Source organism: Megalobrama amblycephala, linkage group LG5 (assembly GCF_018812025.1).
Source record: "Megalobrama amblycephala isolate DHTTF-2021 linkage group LG5, ASM1881202v1, whole genome shotgun sequence".
NCBI lineage: Eukaryota > Metazoa > Chordata > Actinopteri > Cypriniformes > Xenocyprididae > Megalobrama > Megalobrama amblycephala.
Window position 1 is genome coordinate 21,814,710 of NC_063048.1, and position 22,952 is coordinate 21,837,661.

At 34.8% G+C, this 22,952-nt stretch overlaps 1 protein-coding gene across 1 annotated transcript in view; it reads left to right on the top strand.

The window, feature by feature from the left end:
* Window positions 1-22,952, top strand: part of ehbp1 (EH domain binding protein 1) — a 162,351-nt gene that overhangs the window by 20,004 nt on the left and 119,395 nt on the right. The window contains 3 exon segments of the mRNA XM_048191236.1: window positions 6,961-7,018; window positions 10,114-10,209; window positions 12,170-12,223. Coding sequence (XP_048047193.1) covers window positions 6,961-7,018; window positions 10,114-10,209; window positions 12,170-12,223 — 208 coding nt within the window.

Genomic DNA, 22,952 nt, shown 5'->3' on the forward strand with positions numbered 1-22,952 from the left:
TAATTTATACAGTGAAGACTATATGCATTGATATTTTACATTTGATTACTTTATACTAATTCTGTAGGCTACCTAATCTACCTAATTTGTATCAAACTACTGTTAGATATACCTAAAGGCATGGTTTATTTCATTTGTATCTTTGTTATATTGTGTTTATTTGTGCAATTGCTTGTAGTTTAATTATTTGTTCTTATTTTATTACAGACTATTTACTTGTCTTTATGTTTGAAATGTATATTATAGACTTTTTACATTTGCATTGTTCTTGCATTCCATGTAAAAAGTCTAGTGGGTAATGGCAACTCGAGCTTCACTGTGTCCGTAGAGGGTTGTTCTCAGTTTATCCAAAATTGTGCAGCTCTAATAAATATCTGACATTTTTATTAGAAACACATCCCCAAATGAATTGTTATAAACATGACTTTTTTACACCATCACTTGAGGTTTGTTAACTTAATTTAGCAAGAATTAGAATTAGAAAGGCCTTAGTGAAGAAATTGATTTGTAAACAATGTGCCTAAAACAAACAATGATTTTCTTAGACTCAGACATGACTAAAAGTAATAACTTGTGATTCCGTGAGTCAGTAATCTGAGTTACAGAGCAAGTTGATTGTTTGTCTAAACGATTCAGTTTGTATCTGATAGATTTGTGAATCAATTTGATCAAATCTTCTGAATCTTAAAAGAACCCTTGAAAAGAGCCATTTGTTTGCAAATCGGACATCTTTATTGCATGCTCTCTGTGAGACTGTGTTAAGCTTTGTTGAGACTAAGATTCTAAGTTGGGTTGCCTGTTAGGTGCGCCTGTTTTTCTTTCTTGTTACATCCAGATAAAAACCACCTATGCAGGTAGTTAAAATGCCACAACAACATCACATAATAGTTTAAATGATAATTCATCCAGTTGCGTCTTGGACATAAATGAAGGAAATCAAAAGTGCTAAACAAAGGATTTAAATGGGGAAAAAGCCACCAAAAAAAACCCCATTCTGATCACAAGTAGTCACAGGAGATACATGTGTTACCAGGTGTAAACACCTGAGATTGATTTTAATGGCAAGTATAAACTAAACAAATGCCAGCCTCTTTCTCGTTATCTCTGTGCGTGATGGTGTGGAATAGCAGCTTTAGCGTTCGCGTTTGGGCAGCTGTGCTTCTAGTGCTCAGTGAAGGATTTTCCTCCAGGGTTTGCCGGTCTGTCTGTCTGTGTACCCTCTCTACCCGCCTCCACTTCCTGCTGATAACATCTCCTGCTGCGCGATGACCCACTTTGTTACTCTTTTTCTGTTTATTTATTTATGTCAGCCCTCCTCAAATCTACAGCTTTTGTTTTGCTGTAATCAAAAGTTTAAATGGCATCTTGAGGTAATTTGCCTCAGAGACAATTAGTTTGTTGCAATGTTATAAAGTAAATTTAAGTTGTTTTCTGTCTTTGTCTCTTTCTGTAATAGAAAGAATGCTTGGTAAAGGCTCAAGATGGTTATAAATTTTTCTCTCTCACACCCACAACATTTTCCGTTGTTTTTTTTTATGGGGGTGTTTAATGTTTATTAATGGGTGTTGTACATCTTCTTTTACTAGCTAGGCGGAATACATGCAGCTCTATTTTAATCCTACAGAAAAGCAGTTTTCAGATTGTTTAGACCTTTAGAATAATCTTATTTTAGATCAGGGTTTCCTAAAGTCTGGTTCTGGAAATTCCTTAAAATCAAAAGTATTAAAAAATTATATTATTATTATTATTATTATTAATAATATTTTTTAAAAGTCTTGAGTAGTTAAACATTTAATTGATTTTGCAGCTGACAATTGGTTATGTTCACAAATGTTTAAATGTTTGGGGTCAATAAGATATGTATATACAGTACAGTCCAAAAGTTTGGAACCACTAAGATTTTTAATGTTTTTAAAAGAAGTTTCGTCTGCTCACCAAGGCTACATTTATTTAATTAAAAATACAGTAAAAAACAGTAATATTGTGAAATATTATTACAATTTAAAATAACTGTTTTCTATTTGAATATATTTCACAAAGTAATTTATTCCTGTGATGGCAAAGCTGAATTTTCAGCATCATTACTCCAGTCTTCAGTGTCACATGATCCTTCAGAAATCATTCTAATATGCTGATCTGCTGCTCAAGAAACATTTAATGTGTACAATTGTACAAAATATTTGTGTACAATATTTTTTTTTCAGGATTATTTGATGAATAGAAAGTTCAAAAGAACAGTGTTTATCTGAAATCTAATCTTTTGTAACATTATAAATGTCTTTACTGCCACTTTTGATTGATTTAATGCATCCTTGCTGAATAAAAGTATTAATTTCTTTAATTTCTTTTCAAAAAAATAAAAATTTAAATTCTTACTGACCCCAAACTTTTGAACGGTAGTGTATAATGCTACAGAAGCTTTGTATTTCAGATAAATGCTGTTCTTTTGAACTTTCTATTCATCAAGGAATCCTGAAAAAAAAAGTACACAACTGTTTTCAACATTGAAAATAATCATAAATGTTTATTGAGCAGCAAATCAGCATATTAGAATGATTTCTGAAGGATCATGTGACACTGAAGACTGGAGTAACGATGCTGAAAATTCAGACTTTGCATCACAGGAATAAATTACTTTGTCAAATATATTTAAATAGTACACAGTTATTTTAAATTGTAATAATATTTCACAATATTACTGTTTTTTACTGTATTTTTAATTAAATAAATGTAGCCTTGGTGAGCAGACGAAACTTCTTTTAAAAACATTAAAAATCTTAGTGGTTCCAAACTTTTGGACTGTACTGTATATATATTTTTTTAAGAACTTATATTCAGCAATGACACATTAAATTCATAATTGACAGTTAAAAATGTTACAAAAGATTTCCATTTCAAATAAATGCTGCCCAACTTCTCAGGTCAATGTAATCAGACAGAACCTTTTTTTTTTTTTTTCTTCTTCGTGGTCAGAGGCACCTTTTTTAAATTGTTTTCTATTGATGACAGTGAGCATTTTGCCTCTGCCTCTGCTTGTCCTTTTTTTTTTTTTTTTTCTTTTTTCTTTAAGTTTCTGCTAATGTGACAGTTTATTTAACAGAAAACCAAATTTCTAGAGCACTCAAGCTATAATTCTTGATTAGACTGACAGGACAGCTGACTCTGTGGTTGCCTAGCAACGTAAAAAAAAAGCAGCACACTGCTCTTTTTTTTTTTTTTTTTAATTAAAAAAAGTCAACTGGAAAAAGGCAGTATGGTGCGCCTCGCGTTTTCAAACCTGAAAAACACTTTCTGTCTGATCGGGGCCTCATGGAGTTCTTATATAAAAGATGTGAACACAGTTACAGACCTCCAGCCTATCGATTTTAAACGAATGGTTTGACAGTCTTGGCTTCATTCCTCGCACCTCAGATGTTGACAGTTTTCTATCAGCAGACACCTACCAGGTGTATGATCTACATAGCATGCCAGTGATGGATACCAAACAGTTTCACTTTAGGGTTTTGTAGAGAACCGTAGTTAAGATGGACCTTGAAAGCACAGTGAAAAGACTCTCTGGATTTGGCAGGTAAAGTAAATCTTAATGTATCTAGACATGCATGACCTGCAGCCACAAAACTCAGCTAAAACAACTGGCCGACTTTACGGTTCTGTAGTAATGGGTCTGAGAAATGAACTGTACCCTAGGGGGCACAGAGTGCAGAAATGAAATGTAAGAAATGAACCATGAAATGAGTTACAGGTGTGGTTCTTTCTGTTTCTGGCAGGCTGCTGGTGGGATTGCGGCAGGAAACACATTTAAACAATAGTAAAACTGTGAAGTTCTGGTGAACATGTGTTGCTTGTGTTTAGTTTTCGGATAGGTTTCAGTGCAGTGCTGTAGAAACATACAGGACACTGGCATCTGGTTCAAACCTTTGACGTACAGCCAGCCAATCAAATTTGAACTGATTTTCAGTCAGCATTTGCTATTTTGGTGTATGTAGTAGATGGTCAGTCAACAGACTGGCTGTGGTATCTAGGGCTACAGGTTTATTAACAGTCACGAGTAATGAGTTTGAACCCTGTTAGAGCTCCATTTTTTAAGAGTACATTTTCCTCTGGAGCATTTTCTCCTTATGGAAAACAGATGTATGTGTGTGTGTGTGTGTGTGTGCTTAAATGCTTGTGCATTTTTTTCATAATTTTTTTAAAGGTGCCCTAGAATTGAAAATTGAATTTACCTTGGCATAGTTAAATAATTAGAGTTCTGTACATGGAAATGACATACAGTGAGTCTCAAACACCATTGTTTCCTCCTTCTTATGTAAATTTGATTTTTGCAAAAGACCTCTGAAGAACAGGCGAATCTCAACATAACATCGAGTGTGATGCAACAGTCGGGATCATTAATATGTACGCCCCCAACTTTTGCATATGCATTGCCAGCCCATATTCAGGGCATTAGACAAGCCAGTATTAACGTCTGGAGCTGTGCACAGCCGAGTCATCAGACGTTATGCAGGTAAGCAAGCAAGGACAATAGCGAAAAATGGCAGATGGAGCAATAATATCTGACATGATCCATGATATGATGATATTTTTAGTGATATTTGTAAATTGTCTTTCTAAATGTTTCGTTAACATGTTGCTAATGTACTGTTAAATGTGGTTAAAGTTACCATCGTTTATTACTGTGTTCACAGAGACCAGAGCCATGTCGTTATTTTCATTATTAAACACTTGCAGTCTGTATAATGCACAAACACAACTTCATTCTTTATAAATCTCTCCAACAGTGTGTAATGTTAGCTTTAGCCATTAGCCACGGAGCACTATCAATCTCTTTCAGAATCAAATGTAAACATCCAAATAAATACCATACTTAAATGATCTGATGCATGCATGCAGCATGCATGACAAACATTTTGTAAAGATCCATTTGAGGGTTATATTAGCTGTGTGAACTTTGTTTATGCAATGTATTATAGAGTTGCGAGCTTGGGGGCGGGGAGCGCAAGCATTTAAACGGGAAGCAAGCTGAATCGGTGCATTTATAATTATGCCCCAAAATAGGCAGTTAAAAAATTGAATAATAAAAAATCTAAGGGGTATTTTGAGCTGAAACTTCACAGACACATTCAGGGGACACCTTAGACTTATATTACATCTTGTGAAAAAGCATTCTAGGGCACCTTTAAGTGTAGATGGAAAACATTGACTATAGACTATGAAATGGAGACATTTGAAAGTGATGAAGATTAGATTTCAGAAAGTATTGTAAAAAGTATGAATGTGCAAAAATACATCATTTTAAAAACTGAGTAGTGGGACAGAAAGATTTTTTTAATGTTTTTAAAAGAAGTCTCAGCAAGACTGAAATTATTTGATCAAAAATACACTAAAAATTTAATATTATGAAACGTTATTGCTATTTAAAAATAACTGTTTTCTGTTTATATATTATATATACTGTAGATATTTGACATATATTTAAAGTGTTTTTTTTTTTCTGTGAAGGCAAAGCTGAATTTTCAGCATCATCACTCCAGTCTTCAGTGTTTCATGATTCTTCAGAAATCATTCGAATATGCTGGTTTGGTATTCAAGTCAAGAAGCATATATTATTAATCTTAAAAACATTAGAAATGACTTTACTGTCACTTTTGCTCAATTTAATGCATCCTTGCTGAATAAAATTTTATTTAAAAAACAAACAAAACAAAAAACATAGTGACCCATCCATCCTAAAGAGGAAACATCACGCTGATATGAAAAACATTCTGATAAAATCATGTGAATCGGGGCCTGCAGTAGAGCATGTCAACTAGCCTAGAGGAAACACAGAAGTCCAGGAAGTAGGGATGGGAACAGACAGAAAAAAAGAAAGGAGGATAAAAGGAAAGAGTTTTGCAGAGTGAGAGATGACTGAAAACAGATTGTCTTCATGCTCCATGTTGCACACAGCATGATGCCGTAGGGCAGGAGGGAGTGTGTGTGCGTCTTCTAGAAATGTAGAGACACAATGGAGCGTCTATGCATGGTTTCTCTGATTCTCTCTTGCTGGTTTCCTGGACACAGTTTAAGTCTAGTCATTGGATGAAATGCCCTGTCAGTGGTGATTCTCCATGGAAAATCCTTTTTGGGGAGCACTTTCTCTGTTCCTGGGAAACTGATCCATATAGTAATCTAGAATAATCCAGATACGCACCAGGAGTCACTTTAGATCGGCATAGATACCGTCTGCTCCATCGTGTTTGGAATGGTTTAGATGAGAACAGTGATGTTTCTTAAAATGAGAGACACACACAGCACACATGCATAAACACACCTGTCAGATTGCGGTCAAGCCTCTTACTGCTGGTAATCCAGTTTAAGCTCACGAGTCCTGGATCCTCTCTCTCTCTCTCTCTCTGTGATTGTTCTCTCTCTCAGTTCTGCTCAGATGTGCTAAAACCTTTTTGTCCTTCAAGTCTAACAGTCCGTTTATCATTAAACCTGTTAGTCTGTCCGTGAGTGTCATTATTCACTTTGTGTATTGTGAATGTTGTACTGTGAGGTGTATTTGTGCTTTAGCATGAGAAATGATTTTTGTATATAATTTGTTTCATGTAATAGAGGTCTTGCCACCTGAACTCCATCAGGACATTTATCCTGTGCACACATACACTTGTATCAAAAAAGTAGTGAGTTTATGTACTGCTGGGTTAGGCTGTGTGTGATATGGGTATGAATGGATTTGCAGCATCATTTGAACTTTGAACCCTTTCCAGAGAAGGCTGGTTCTCAGCATCTTCATCTTTTATTCCTTATCTTGTTCTCTGTTGGGCCACAAGTGATTCAGACTCAAATTTGCTGTAGTTTGTGCACCGTAGAGCTGAAATCAGAAGCTCTGGTAGTGTTTAAATTAGTTATTATGTTTGCTTATTAGCTTTTTAGCACTGGTTGTTTAATTTTTTTTTCTCTCGTGTCCTTTTTTAGGCAACCGGACAAGCTAGTTGTTGTCTGGACACGAAGAAGCCGAAGGAAATCTTCAAAGGTGGGTAATTTTTTTTTTATTTTATTTTTTTATTGCATTTTCAATCTAACAATGACTTAAGTATGTTTATGTGCAGTAGCAGGTTTTTGCGTAGTCAAGTTAGTCTTAATTTTTCAGTACAAGCATTAGGGCTGCACGATTTATCACACACTGTTAAGGTCATTACACACTGAGTCCGAAATTCGCATGCGAAACGTTCGCACGTTAAAAAATAAATTCGACCTCACGTTATGTCAATCGCGTTTGCACACTGCCTCCGAAACTTTCGTCCGTCAAAAAAATATTCGGATCAGGTTCGATTTTCTGCGTTTTTCGCATCCGTGGCACGCATTTTGAGAGACGTTTTGACAATTCAGAGCCACCGTACGCGAACGCAAAAATCCAGAATGCCATCTGACAAATTAATCCACGTCTTCTACAGCACAAAACAGCAGCACTGAATGACAAACAACGTGAGGAATACAAAGAGACCGAATATAAAGACAGATTGTGCCAGTAGTAAAGCATCAAACAGAGCCACTGACATCCTGAAGTAAACTTTGAAACGCTCGGGGCAGCTCCGTGATGAGGTGAAATCTCCTTTCTTGCAATCTCGGGATTGAATGGACCCAATATTTCCTCTTTCTTTTTCTCTTTTTAAGAAGAGAGGAGACAACTAATCGTGCTCACTGGTTGAAGACTTCATTTTGTATTGTTTTGCGATTTTTCGCAACGCATTCATTAATATGCATCAGACTCAGTTTGCAAGGTCTCTGTGCGTGATGAATTTTTAGGATTGCGAATACGAAAAAACGCATGCGAAAATTTCGGACTCAGTGTGCAAAGGCCTTTAGCCCGGATAAGTTGAATTTACTTAAAAAATTTGAGGAAACTGGTTGCCCTAAAAAAAATTAAGTAATGTTAACTTAATAATTCGAGTTCATTTAACTTAAAATGTTTTGTAATATTAATTACTTTGTAGTTATTACACCTACTATATTTAAGTTCAATGTACTAAGCAAGTTAACTTGCCACCAATCAAAATTCATCCATGCCTCCCATCATGCATTGCTGCATGAATAAATTATGAGCTGAATTGTCTTAGTAATTTTCTTTATTCTCACTATTTAAATTTTGCTGTTTTTAGTAGCTTGTTTTCTAATGTTCAGAGTTGATCTGTTTATCAGAATATGTTGCTTGTCACCGTTGTTGAGATTCATACGCTGAATCTTGATGTCTGTGTGTGCCTTTTCAAAAAAAAAAAAATTGTATTGTAAAAGTTGATCTGTAGCTGTAGAATCACAGTACTGCTGTAATCAATAATGTAAATCTAACTCAGAGATTGGGCTCTAAATGAGTTCAGTGATTCAGATCAAATAATGATAATGTGAAAACATAATCAACACCACCTGATCATCTTTTAACTTTGCTTGTCTGGTTGGTTTTAATGCAGTTAAAACTGCCCAAACAAAATCTAATATTAAAAAGTCAAGGGTCAAGAGCTCAACTAAAACAAACCCTGACCTCGATGATGGTAACTTAAAAATTGTGATTTTATCCTTTGGTGAAAAACTATAAAAAGGTAAATGTTTGGAAAAAATGTCTGTAGAACAGCCAAAACAAATGTTCCAACTGCTCATCAACAGCTCCTTGAATTCAGGAGGCGTGGTCAGGAGAAAAACTTCATAATTTGAGTGCGTTTAACTTACATTTATTAACACATTCAAATACACCCACAAATTAGTAGAATATACTTATATTTTATAATACAACCAAACTTAAATATTTTAAGTATATTGTAATTATATTTTTAAGTAAATGTAAAATCTGGGTGCACGATATGAAAAAACATTGAACTTAAACGCGATTCAATTGCAAAGGCTGTGATTTACTTTTACTTTTTTTAAATTTATGCACATCTTGTCAGTGAAGTATGGCTCCAAATGCTAATCCATCTGAAGCACTGCAAGTTTGAGTCGCTTATAATTTGCATTTGAAAAAGCAACACGCGTCAAACATCTTTCCAGACATGAGAAGCATTTATTAACATCTTGTCCAACAAAAAACAACATTTAATAACATATTTTTACTCCACTCACCTCAACGACAGTTGAGCATCCTTCTGTGAGATAATGTGGCTTCTTACACAAAATAAGGCAGTCGTGTGTTTAAACAAAGCGTTTCAATCTTCTGTTTATTCAGCTACAGCAATATGACGCACGTTATCTTTTGCATTATCTTCAAGAGCGCCCTCTGGATTTCAGATGGTGAAGCATTTACTACTGATCACAGAGCCGTACAGCTTTACAGACAAATACAGTACAGACAAATTGCGCATAAAATAATCGGAGCCTTTGGCAAATCGCGTGCGGTTTAATCGTGATAAATCATACAGCCCTAACAAGTATACATAAACATAATGCAAAAAATAAATTTGAAGGATTAAAAAGTACACATCACCTCTTGAAGACATTTGTAGCCCAATTAATGTATACATGTTGGACAATGTTGAACTGCAATCATATTAACTAGGTCTGTAAATCCAACTAATCAAAACCAGACTAGTATGGTAAGAGTAGTCAGACCGAAGCAATTGTGAGATTTTAGTTTGGCTGAAATCAAACGTTCAATGCACATATAAATGTACATATTAATTGAGCTAATGATGTTAGCTCGGGCCCGGAATTCCATTTGGTGTTGATATTGGCCCAAAAATTAGACATTTCAAAAAATACAAGTTTTTTGTAACAACTTCTGTATGCTTCACTGCGAAAAATATTTTCTTTCTTATTGTTTTTGTCCTGTTTTCCATTACAAATATCAAAACCATCTTAAATCCAGATGCATTTACTTGTTGAAAAGCAAAATGAAAACAAGAACAAATGTCTGCCAATGGGTAAGAAAAATAAGTTTAATTCAAACTGGAAAACGAGACCAAAATACTCAGTAAGAAAATCTTTTTTTGTGTGTGTGCAGTGTTTATGTAACAACAACTAGCTAAATTTATATATAAAAACTTCTGTATATTTTCTGTATATAGTAAAGATGTTAGTTTTCATATTGGATTTATTATAATCATCTTGTGTATCATCTAATGTAATTTTTTTTGTTCCCAGTCTCATAGCTGGCAGCCTGGCATTAAGAACCCCTATAGAGGAGTGGTGGTGTGGCCGGTTCCAGAGAACATAGAGATAACTGTCACCTTATTTAAGGTAAACACATACACATAGACACACACACACAAATACTCTCTCGTCTAGGGGCCAAGTAGGCCTAGACGTTATTGGGGCCAGTTGTAGCAGTTGGCTGTTTCCCAGAAGCTGATTGGTTGGGATCTGCAGGGCTGCTGGTGTCTAGACATCCTGATTCCACAGTGATTTAACTGCCATAGTCCAAGATTTTAACTCCCTTCTTGTGTGTGTGCTGCAGAAACTGACATGGCAGCAGGAAGTGTGTGTTCTGTATTTTAGTTTTTTGAGATGCCGGTCAGCAGATTTTTCCAAATGGCACGAGAAAAGTGAGACCTTACATCCTGAATTGTCAGACCCAGGTGCAAATATACAGGAAGTGCATCTATTAGACATACTGAGAGAAAGAGCAGTTTGTACATGTGAGGTTCCTAATGTTGACAGCACAGGATTTTAGATGACAGCACTCTTGACTCGGATGACATTCTGACAGCAGTTCTTACATTTTTAGCAGTTCAGTTTACCAGTGGCAAGATTTGCTTATAATAAAAATAGTAATAAAATATGACAAGATCTCAGAGTTAAATTGTGTCAGAAAAAAAGTCTTAATTATGTCAGATAACACTTGAGCAAAACCATGGTTAGGTCAAAGTGTCTGAATAATTTTTGGTTCCAAATTTTTATCAATTTTACTGGTAGTCCACTGTATGAAGAATTTTTGGGTATAATATGTCACAGTTTACTATCCTCACTTGCATACATGAACTATAGTGTCCTGCACCCACTAGTAAAAATATATCAAAAATATACAAAAATTTCTGAATAATTTTTGGTTTAACTGTGTGTGTATATATAACACTAGGCTGCATGCATAAATATGTATAGTATGTAGTATTTCAAATATTACTATACTTAATATGTATGCATGCTAAATGTGTATATTATATATATAACAGTATATTTTATGATATCATTCATAATGTTATTTATATTTATTATAATATGTAAATAGGTTCATTTTTCAAATATATTTACTTATGCATGTAGAATACATTAAATTATATATAATATACATTTTAGTTTAAGAGTTATGAGTGATATTAAATACTCTATACTAAGATTCTGATCATATCTCCCATAAATAAAATAAAACATATTGGATTTCATCAGCTTTAATAACCTCAAGAGTGGCAAAAGCACTGACTTAACACCACACATGCAAGTTACGAGCTAGCGCTGACAGGTTGACCTGGTGTTGTATATCCTCTAACAGTCTAAACATTGTGTTTACAAAGGTCACACACACAAAGTGCTTGTCCAAACATTTTCCTTATCAGCCATGCTCTCACCAAACCTAATCAGTGTCATGTACAACTACATCTCCCGGAGTTCATTGCATTGGACCAGTTTGTCATTCGTGAGTTCATGAATGTTTCATTTGTGTACCGCCAACCATGAAGTCAGCTGACCGGGACAGTTCTAGAACAACAGAAGAGCAGTTCAGGTGAAGCTGTATGCATGCATGTCTTCATATGTGCACGTTTAGCTGACCAATAAACTTCAACTATGAAATGTGCTCAAGACAGAGGAGTTTGAAAAAAAAAAAAAAAAAAAAGTGTATTTGATATTATTGTATGCCATTTTAAAGATAGACAGACAGACTGGCATCAGTTCCTCTGTGACAAAAATGGACTGTTTTGGTCATTATATTACTGATGTAACCAGATAAAGCTTTGGATAAGTCATTTATGAAAGTGCCTCTACATCCCTCATAGGTTTTACATAACAAGCAAGGAAATGCAGATCTTGTTTTTTCTCCCCTGTAATGATCAGTAGAGTTGGATTTGATCTGTGGAGTTGCTGTTTCCAAATATCCCTGCTGCAAAAGACATTATAACAGGCTTTTATACTGAGACTGAGTTTAATGAGCTTTGTCTTTCAGTTTTTAATGCCATCAAATGAATCCCCACATTCTGTTTTTCAGGATCCCCATGCAGAGGAGTTTGAAGACAAAGAGTGGACATTTGTCATTGAAAATGTGAGTGCTTTTATTATGCTCTTGTGTTTCTGTTGAGTTCTGCCATGTGCAGCCTGACACCTAGTGGTCAAATGAAGTAATCACACTAATGTTACAGTTTCAGGATGAAGAATGACTGATTTGCGGCAGATGTTTGTGTCATGTTGTGCTTGTTTATTCCTCAACATTGTACACTCGTTGTTGGCAGCGTTCATGTGGTTTGTGATTTAACACACAATTGACACATGGTTCTGTAGTTTGGCTGAACTGTTTGTGAGCATTTAGATTAATTTGCCTTGTGTCTTGGATTAAAAGCAAGTTATTTTTATAGCTGTTTTATCAGATCTAGCCTTTTTGAGCACACAATTGTAATACAAATAATATGATTGCTTCACCCTGCCAATTGTTTTTGCCTTCTAGAAAATTGCCATCTGTTTTGCTCTTAAAATGTTTTTTTTGACACTGATTTGTGTCTCGGATGCTTTTAGAAATCCCTCTGCTGCTTTACAAGACTTATGTTGCTGTTGTAGATGTTTGCAGTGCAACTGCTGTCGGACAGGGTTGTTCATAAACACTGCTGTGCTTGGCATCTGGTTGGCTAATTGTCTTGTGGCTTGTCCGACCATACTTTAATGAAACAGGAAAAAACAAAAATGAGATTACTTTTGCCTGCTCTTTTGCACTGAAGGAGACAATACTGGAATCACTGCATGCATTTTATTTCCTCAAAGACAGACACAGGGCTCTGAAAGATATATACACAATTCGAGACAGAGGGAGAGATAGAGAATATGGGGACATGTGCTGTGCAAAACAGTAATGTTACCTTTGCATGATGTTGCTGTTTTCTCTCTTCTTTAGCAGGCTTCTGATTAGGGATTAGGGTTTGGTGGTCATGTCAGAGATGGTTTTGGGTAGGTCGTATTTTACTTTGCCGCAGAAGAGCAACAAGTTAAAAGTATGGTGCTGACAGATGTTTTTCTTCTTATGTTCATCTATCTTCACTTCTCTCCTGCAGATTCATTACACGTTTATTTCAATTACACATTTCATACTCAAATGTTTAGAATTACATATTTATGGAAGCTGGTTTCTGGCAGTAAATAAAAAAAAATAAAAAAGTAATTGACGATTCTGACTTTTTTCTCAGAATTGCGAGATATAAAGATATGAAGATATATATTTTGTGAGATATATCACAATTCTGACTTTTTTCTCGCAATTGTGAGTTTTTATCAGGCAATTCTGACTTTATAACTTGCAGTTGCGAGTTTAAATCTCGATATAGATATATAAACTAGATATAGATATATAGATATAAACTCACAATTCCAAGTTAAGTCAGAATTGCATGATATAAATTCACAATTGGGTCTTATAAAGTCAGAATTGTGAGATATAAATCCACAATTCTGACTTTTTTTTTATCAGAATTGTTTATGTTTCGCAATTCTGACTTTATAACATGCAAGTGTGAGTTATAAAGTCAGAATTGTGAGATATAAACCCGCAATTCCGAGTCTTTTTTCCCTCACAATTGGACATTTATAAAACTCAATTGTGAGTTTACATCTCAAAATTTTGACAATTTTGACTTTATATCATGCAATTCAGAATTGTGAGAGAAAAAGTCGCAATTACCTTTTTTATTTTTTATTTCATGGCGGAAGCAAGCTTCCATACATATTAGCTAGGGACACTATCGCTCAAAAACTTGGTTTCAGTAATTAATGTTAAAAATGAATGCTTTTATTCAACAAGGCCAGATTAAATTGATCAACAGTGACAGTAAAGACATAATATTACAATTACAAAAGATTTCTATTTTAAATTTGAACCTTCTGTTCATCAAAGAATCCGGAAAAAAAGTATAGCATTTTATTAAGACACACAACTGTTTTCCACTTTGATAATAAAAAGAAATGTTTCTTGAGCACCAGATCAGCATATTAGAACAATTTCAGAAGGATCATGTGACTCTGAAGACTGGAGTAATTATGCGGAAAATTCAGCTTTGCTATCACAGGAATAAATTACATATTTAAATATAATAAAATAGACAGCAGTTATATTAAATTGTAATAATGTTTCACAATATTACAGATTTTACCATTTGTTTTGATCAAATAAATGCAGTTATGGTGAGCATAAGAGACTTCTTAAAAAACTTTTTTTTTAAAAATTGCACCAACCCCAAACTTTAAACAGTACCAGCAATGTAGCATACTACAGTTTGGAGCAGACTGATTTGTTTGTAGTCTTTAGAGTTTATATTACACTAGTTTTCCATTCTGAACATGGCATCTGTCTGTGTCTCAAGTGAGAGGTTGTTTAGATCCACAAACATGGGCACCAGTCCAGACAGGGCTCTCTGTCCATCTGTCTGCTCAGCAGACACATGCACAAACATCAACATACACAATAGTAAAGTCACATCACCGGTCCAATGTAAGTGTCTCCAGCGCTGGCAAGCTCTCATTAATGTTTCTTAATCAGCATAAACACTCATGCAGTTCTCTGTGTGCGATGACTGTGTATTTGTTATGTGAAATGAATGGATTATATGGTATTTCGGTGTATTTGGGTTACATGTTCACAGAAGGAGAGTGGTGGGAGAGGAGGGTGGGAACACAAAGCATGAGATCTGAATTCCTCTTGTCCATACACACCTCACTAATAACAGACTGATCAAAGACATGCCTGTCATCTGACACCAGCAATGAGACGAGAAGAGATCCACACACACCAGGTTCCCACAAAATCTCTTGAATTCCTCCTTCCAAAAACAAACAAAAACACTGCCATCGCCCACAAACTTTCTTTCCTCAATCTCTTTCTCTCTCTTTCTCTCTCTCTCTCACACACTCACACACCTCAACACACACCTCAACACTAACTTGAAGTGTTAATTTTTGTTTGCAGTTTCAGTTTTTTATTCAAAATTTTTGCTATTGATGAAAATTTCTTTTACATTTAGCCTAGTAAAATTGACATATTCATAAAGGGATAATTCATCCCAAAAATTAATATTTTGAAAAATCTTGGTAACAATTGGTTATAATTTACTTTTTATCGAGACATTTAAGACTGAACTATCCCTTTAAAGGTGCCATCGAACGTTTTTTTACAAGATGTAATATAAGTCTAAGGTGTCCCCTGAATGTGTCTGTGAAGTTTCAGCTCAAAATACCCAATAGATTTTTTTTTAAAAAATTTTTAACTGCCTATTTTGGGGCATCATTAGAAATGCTGCCCCTTTAATTGCTCGCGCTCTCCGCCCCCTCCCGAGCTCTCGACTCTTTCATTGCATAAACAAAGTTCAAACAGCTAATATAACCCTCAAAATGGATCTTTACAAAGTGTTCGTCATGCAGCATGTCTAATCGCGTAAGTATGGCATTTATTTGAATGTTTACATTTGATTCTGAATGAGTTTGAGGCTATGCTGCGTTGCTAAAGCTAACATTACACACTGTTGGAGAGATTTATAAAGAATGAAGTTGTGTTTATGAATTATACAGACTGCAAGTGTTTAAAAATGAAAATAGCGACGGCTCTTGTCTCTGTGAATACAGTAAGAAACGATGGTAACTTTAACCACATTTAATAGTACATTAGCAACATGCTAACGAAACATTTAGAAAGACAATTTACAAATATCACTAAAAATATCATGATATCATGGATCATGTCTGTACTGACTGTATGTCATTTCCATGTACTGAACTCTTGTTATTCAACTATGCTGAGGTAAATTCAATTTTCAATTCGATGGCACCTTTAAATCAAACTATACCTTTTAATTAAACCTCCCCCCCCCCCCCCAAACATATAAAAGATGTATCAGCATAAAATGCACTATAGATTTTCATTACAAATATGTTTGAAATAAAATTGTGAAATATAATTTTTTGGTCTCTTTGTTATAATTGACAAAAAAAACAAACAGTTCTGCACACTGGTTCATTCTATTTTGCTCTCCTGCCTGCTGTGAGAAACTGGGAGGAAAACAGAAGAAAGAATGAGAGAGGGATAGAAAGAGAAGAGTAAAAAGGCGGGAAAGGAGAAGAGAGCATTCCAAGAGAGACCGACATCAAAGCTCCTTGAGCTGCCCTATTTGGCACCACATTTCTCTGTGTGTGTTTGTGTGTGAGAGAGAACAGTGACAGCATTTCTAGCCATTTTCAGTCTGTATTCCTCATATCAGAGTCTTGTGTTCTGGTTCACTCTGGGTTTAAACCTACAGAGTTGTCTGTAGTTTGTTTCTGTACTTCTGCATTTTTGGAAATTGTTGTTTTCCATTTGTTTTTTTACTGGAGACATGTTTTTTGCCAAAAGTTCAGACTGGTGAGAACATAGTCTCATCCTGGACTAATCTGTGATGTTTCCTTTAAATAATGGAAAAACGGATAAATGGAAAAGCAGAGCTGTACAAAGAATAATTCTGTCAACTCTTGCAGTATGGAAAAGGAGTTGAAGATTCCTTAGTCTCATTTTGTGTTCCATGAAAAAAAAAATAAATAATTGTCTTTTTTGGTGAACCATTTCTTGCTAATTTCCTCATCCAGCCACTAGAGGGCAGCATGTGACTGACTGCAGAAATAGGTTATGTTCACAAGTTCTGGATTTTTTTTATAATGGATTAGAAATAAGTGAAGGAGTCCTTTACTTATATCTCAACCATAAAAAAAAAATTAATACATTTTCTTCACATTGTTTAATCTTTCCTCTTACTCAATGTATGAATTCTAAGATAAAACAGGAAAAAACATTTGTCAAATCAGAATGATTCATGTCCTGTTGTTCAAACAGTGATAAGCTTCTATTGCCCTTGTCTGTGGTGTTGTTTTCTTCAAGTCCAAGTCTTCAGGGGTTTGCCACTCTAAAACAAATACACAATTTAGCTTGTTTTGCGTTTAGAATAAGAGAAATTTGCCAAATTCCAGCCCAATTCTTGTTTCTCTATCATTCCATCATTCTTCTTTTATTCTTTTCTCTCTCTTTCTGTTGATCTGTTGCCTTTTGTGGACTTCGTCCAAAACATTTAAAGTAATTTCCACCTCAGTTCTCCTTTGCCCAGGGGTCCTCGGCGCGGGCTTCGTCTGCGTCAGGAGCACATTACGTGGGCTACTGGTCCACACGCTGCCCTCTGGTCCCGCACTTCTCTGGAGACCACACAGAATAATTCAGCCACCCAGCCAGGCATGCTGAGCAAAGCTGGTGTGGAGAATGAAATAGAAAAGTTTATGTGTGTCTCTCCAGGGATTAATCTCAACTGAATATAACTGGCTCCCAACTTTTATTGCTGCTTTGCTTTGTGTAATTTTGTCAGATCAGAGCTTCAGACGCACACGGATTTCACTTCAAATTAAATATTAACCTGTGTGCCCTTATGGACGATTTCAGGGTATATATATATATATATATATATATATATATATATATGTATGTGTGTATATATATATATATATATGTATATATATATATATATATATATATATATATATATATATATATATATATATATATATATATATATATATATATATATATATATATATATATATATATATATATATATATATATATATATATATATATATATATATATATATATATATATATATATAATATAAATAGATTTTTTTTTTTTTTTCAATATGGTCTGTAGTTTTGATTTTCGTTTTGGTCAAATCTAGGGATGTTGTTGTGGCTAAAAACAGATATTAAATATCTGTAATATATATATTCTACATAAATTGCTAAAAACTAAGTGTTTTCATATGTTATTAATACATTTAATGAATAATAATTAAACAATAAACATTTACTACATTTCTTATTAATAAATGTTCACCTTTTGATTATTATTGTTGCCTCTAGTAATTATGTGTCTGACTTTTTCGGGTTCATTTTAAGCCAGTCACATAGTAATTTTTAAACAATAGTTGAGTTAAAACTGCCCAGCACGTTGGTCAAACATTTAAACCAACTGCTGGGTTAAAACAACCCAATTGCTGGGTTTGTCCATTTTCAACCCAACTTGGGTTGTTTTTAACCCAGCATTATAAGTATAAAAATGGACATTTACTTTTAACAATGTTATTAGTAGTTTTTATTTAGATAGCAGTTTATAAATTATGACAAAGGTAATCTAAATGTAAAAATAGGGATGTTAAAGTTTCTGCAAATGTTAAATGGCTCTATAAAAATGTAGTCAATTTTTAATTTTTTTTCTAATTCAGATAAAGTTTTTGGCAAAACGTTTTTGAATGCATCCCTAGCAAAGACATATTTAGGGGATTTTTTTAACAATAACAAGTTTGCTAATCAACTTATTATGATTTTAATAGTTGTCCTTGGATTAAGTGACCATCACTCAAAACACGTCACTCAACACCAACGTTCATCTGGACCTTTGCTGGTTTCTTGTTGGTACAGAGTAAAACAAAGTTTGTTTATGCAATATGAATAACCTACAGCGACACTGACAGCATTGGGTGCAGATATTGATCTACCGTTTCACGGTATGTGTGTATATGTATACAGATTACTGTGTGTGTATGTGTGTAACACTCTTAAAGTGCTCTGAAAGCTTTAGTGGGCAGGTTATATTTTCAAATGTTTGGAGTCGTTAAGATTGAATGTTTTTGAAGTCTCTTCTCACCAAGTTGCATTTATTTATTTATAATTGTTTTCCATTTTTAAAATGTAATTTATTCCTGTGATGGCAAAGCTAAACTTTTAGCATTGTTACTGCAGTCTTCAGCGTCACATGATCCTTCAGAAATCAGTCTAATATGCTGATTTGTGTTGCTAAAGAAACATTTTCTGCTTGTGCTGCTTAATATTTTTGTGAATTTTTTTTCCCCCTGTATTCTTTGAACAAAATTTAAATGAACAACATTTGTTTGAAATAGAAATCTTTTGTAACATCTTTTATGTCACTTTTGATCAATTTAATCGGTCCTTGCTGAATAAAATTAGTACTCCAAACTTTTGATTGACTGTGTATATGATACTGCAAGTGACATATTGTTTGCTATTAATATGCAAGGTAAAAAGGTAAAATGCACAAAACAGTTTTATGACCAGTAAAAATATGTATGACTGGTAAATGTTTTCAATTGACTTGTCGTCGGGAGGTGTGAAAGTTCAGTTTGGAGTCTGTGTGTTTGACAGATTAACAGGATCCTTAACCAGATTGGAGATCAGATGTAAGGCAAGGTCACAGTCGACTTTAAGCCCACCTCACACACGTACACAAGCAAAGATATCCAAAACAGAAACACTCTTTGTTTTCCCCCTCTACTGTGAGATGGAAGCAGGAATAAACATGCACACGTGTGTGTTAATCTGTTTCTCAGTTCTGAGGTCACACTGCTGCACACAGACTCTCGGGACACTGTGTGTGTGTGTGTGTGTTGTCTGCTGCATTTCTGTACTGCTTTGTTATTATTTGGGCTTAGAGCTGTAACTTCAGATGAGCACACACACACTTATGTAATGTTTGTCTTTTTATGTGTCACTGGTCCTTCATTCTTTTTTTTGTCCGCTGTTTTTCTTTGTCTCTTTTTAAGACTGTTGTCCATCCTTCCTCACCTGCCTGCCTTCGCATTTCTTTTTATCTCGCTCCATTCTGTGCCTGTCCCTCCCTCTCTATCTCTTTCCCCGCATCTCTGCCGTATTTATTTTTCTGTTTCTTCTTAAGATGGTGCCTGCTGATGGAGACAGATCTTTGTAGCTCTGAAAAATATTCCTCAAAGCCAAATATTTATCCACAAGCTTGACCCAGGTGTTCCCTCTCTCTCTCTTCCTCCAGATTGCTGTCTCTGATCACACTTACAGATACAATCAGCAGCTTTACATATTACCTGTTATAGTTAAAGTCGGATATCAGTGAAATTATTTAATTATTATTATCATTAGATTCAGTCGCAAGCACTGGATAATAAGGTGGTCTAACGATCTAAATCTCTTTCTCTTAGAAACATCAGTATGTTCTCAAATTTAATCTGCTCTTGTAGGGGTAAAGCACTGGAGTGTTTTGAACATCTGCGTTTGACTCCTAGCTCTTGAATGTTTGGTTGATGCAGTTGAAAAGAGTTTGATTTAAAGCATTTTGCTGTTGATGATGTACACACACATAATTCTTAATCCCTCTGTGTTTTTGTTTTTTTGTGGTGTCTTTAGCTAGCATTACTTCATCTGTTTTTTTGTTTTGTTTTTTTTGCTTTGCTAGTTTCGAAAAAAAAAAAGATGACAAGCATGATAAAGCGAATTAGAGCTGTGGAACAATCGTTCACCATCATTCACCTTCAGAAGCACTTACAGGAAATACAAACGCACAGCACTCATTCAGTAACTTGAATGGTTATCTGAAAAATGGAAAAACAGGGTTAGTAAAAGAAAAACGGAAGGAGAGAGAACCTGAATATAGCCCTGGGTATACCCATCAGGTCAATTCACTATACGTTTTTTTTTTTTTTTTTTTTTTTTTTTTAAATGTGTATGTTGGTGTATGCACACAGAAAAGTATACTTCATTGGACTTTTACGCATACACAGGCGTTCGACGCATGCGCAGTTTTGAGCAATCTCTCGCCACGAGTTACAACCCATGTAAACATCTTTGTATTTTTTCATGCTTTCATACAAATGAGGCTACTTTCTAAAGTCTTCGCACAATCTGTCATCTATGTAGGCCTCCATTTTCGCTGTAGCTTGCATGTGTTCCGTGTGCGTCTGTTTTGTTTATGCAGTTTTTCTTCAACTACCTTAGGGCCTTAGGGCATGGTTGCCACCTTGTGGATAAACTAATTACTGCAAAAAAATGAAATCCGCATGTGCGACCTGCATGTACAAAACTACGCACGGTCACAAAACTCCGGCGTTCCTGATGACGAAACTAGCTTCACGCGCTGTACGCTGACCCTCGTGTGTGTGTAAAAAGTGAAGTAGACTTTGGGTTTATGGGTGTTAATGTTTGTAATGCATTCTGAAATAGCATAAAATATGAGTGAGCGTCTCATTAGCAGCTCTTTTTGTCCACATACCATTGATTTTAGGATTTGTATATATAGTAATATATACACTACTATTCAAAAGTTTTGGTAGATTTTTTTTTTTTTTAAAGAAGTTAATACTTTTAAACTTAAGTTGATCATAAATGTGATGTAAAATGTAAAGACTTTTACATTGTTACTAAAAAGATTTCTATTTCAAATAGCCTAAATGCTGTTCTTTTGAACTTTTTATTCATCAAAGAATCCTGAAATAAAAAAAAATCAGTTTCCACAAAAATATTAAACAACACAACTGCTTTCAACATTGATGATAAATGTTTGAGCATCAAATCAGAGTATTATATGATTTCTGAAGGATCATGTGGCACTGAAGATTGGCATAATGATGCTCAAAATTCAGCTTTGTCAGCACTTGAATACATTACATTTTAAAATGCCTTATAATAAAAACAGTTACTGTTTAGTTACTGTAATAATATTTCACAATCTTACTGTTTTACTCTATTTTTGATCAAATAAATGCAATTTTGGTGAGCATATGAGACTTCATTGAAAAACATTGACCCCAATGTTTGACTTTTAAACAGTAGTGACATGTGTTTAATTAACTGTCTGTTTGAGCACAATTGGATTCAGACAGGTAAAGACACTGCAAAGTATCTTCTGTTGCTTAAAGTCTTTTTAAACCATAGACTGCGTGTGATGGATTAAACCTATTATGTCAGTTTTAAACGGCTTAAAACTCAAGAGCCAACACAGATACAACCCTCAAAGCCTGCGGGACGGCACTGCCATAAAACCTGCTTTATGACAGAATGACAGAAGCTCTTACAGCATCCTCTGATCTAGAGATGCCGTCAGACCTTGAGTGCTCGCAGACTGATCATTAAGAACCTCTGAATATTATATGTTGAACAAAACAAAATCCGTTCAAGTCAGTTCACTACCATATTATGATTATTCTTATTAATTTTTCAATAAGAGGCCCATCTCTTAACCTGACAGTGATGCATCTAATGAGTCTAGCTAACTCACGTTTAACCCGCCGTAATACTTAACTGTCACTGGCTTTAGTGTTGTTGTGTCAATTTTGTGGCAGTTGGCTATCTGGCCTTATCTGATCTAAAATAGTTGTAGCCAGTGGCTAGTTTATGAACTAAAGTCTACAAGTTCTGCACATGAATTACTGATTATGACACACTCAGCATTTTTCCACCTGATAACTGTCTCCTTTATAGCTGTGATGGACCCACTGAGCATTAATTTAGGTTAGTGCTGTCGATATAATTACAACTGCATGTGTGTGTGGTCATTTGAGGTGGAAACTGATGAGCTGGCACCTTTAAAATGTGGGATGCTGGGTGTTAATCCAATAAATCTGTCTCTCTGGTGGGTGTGTGTTACCTGTCTTTCTGGTACATTGTACGTGTGCTGGAATGCTGCATTGTTGGAGGGATTGGAGCAGTGTTTTCTTTGGCCCACATTTGATAACTGAGAGGATGGAAGAGGAATGGATAGAGCCAGAAGTGGGGGGAAAAAATTAGTATCCTTAGTTTTTGGTACACACTATGTGACACTATAAAGTGGCCCTTTTTCATTTTATTTTATTATTTTTATTAATTTTTAATTCCTTTTTATTTTACTTCTCCTTTATTTTAAGTGCCTATTTACTCAATTTGCTCTATTTTTACTTTGTACTGTTTTTGCAATTTTGCTTTGCAAATG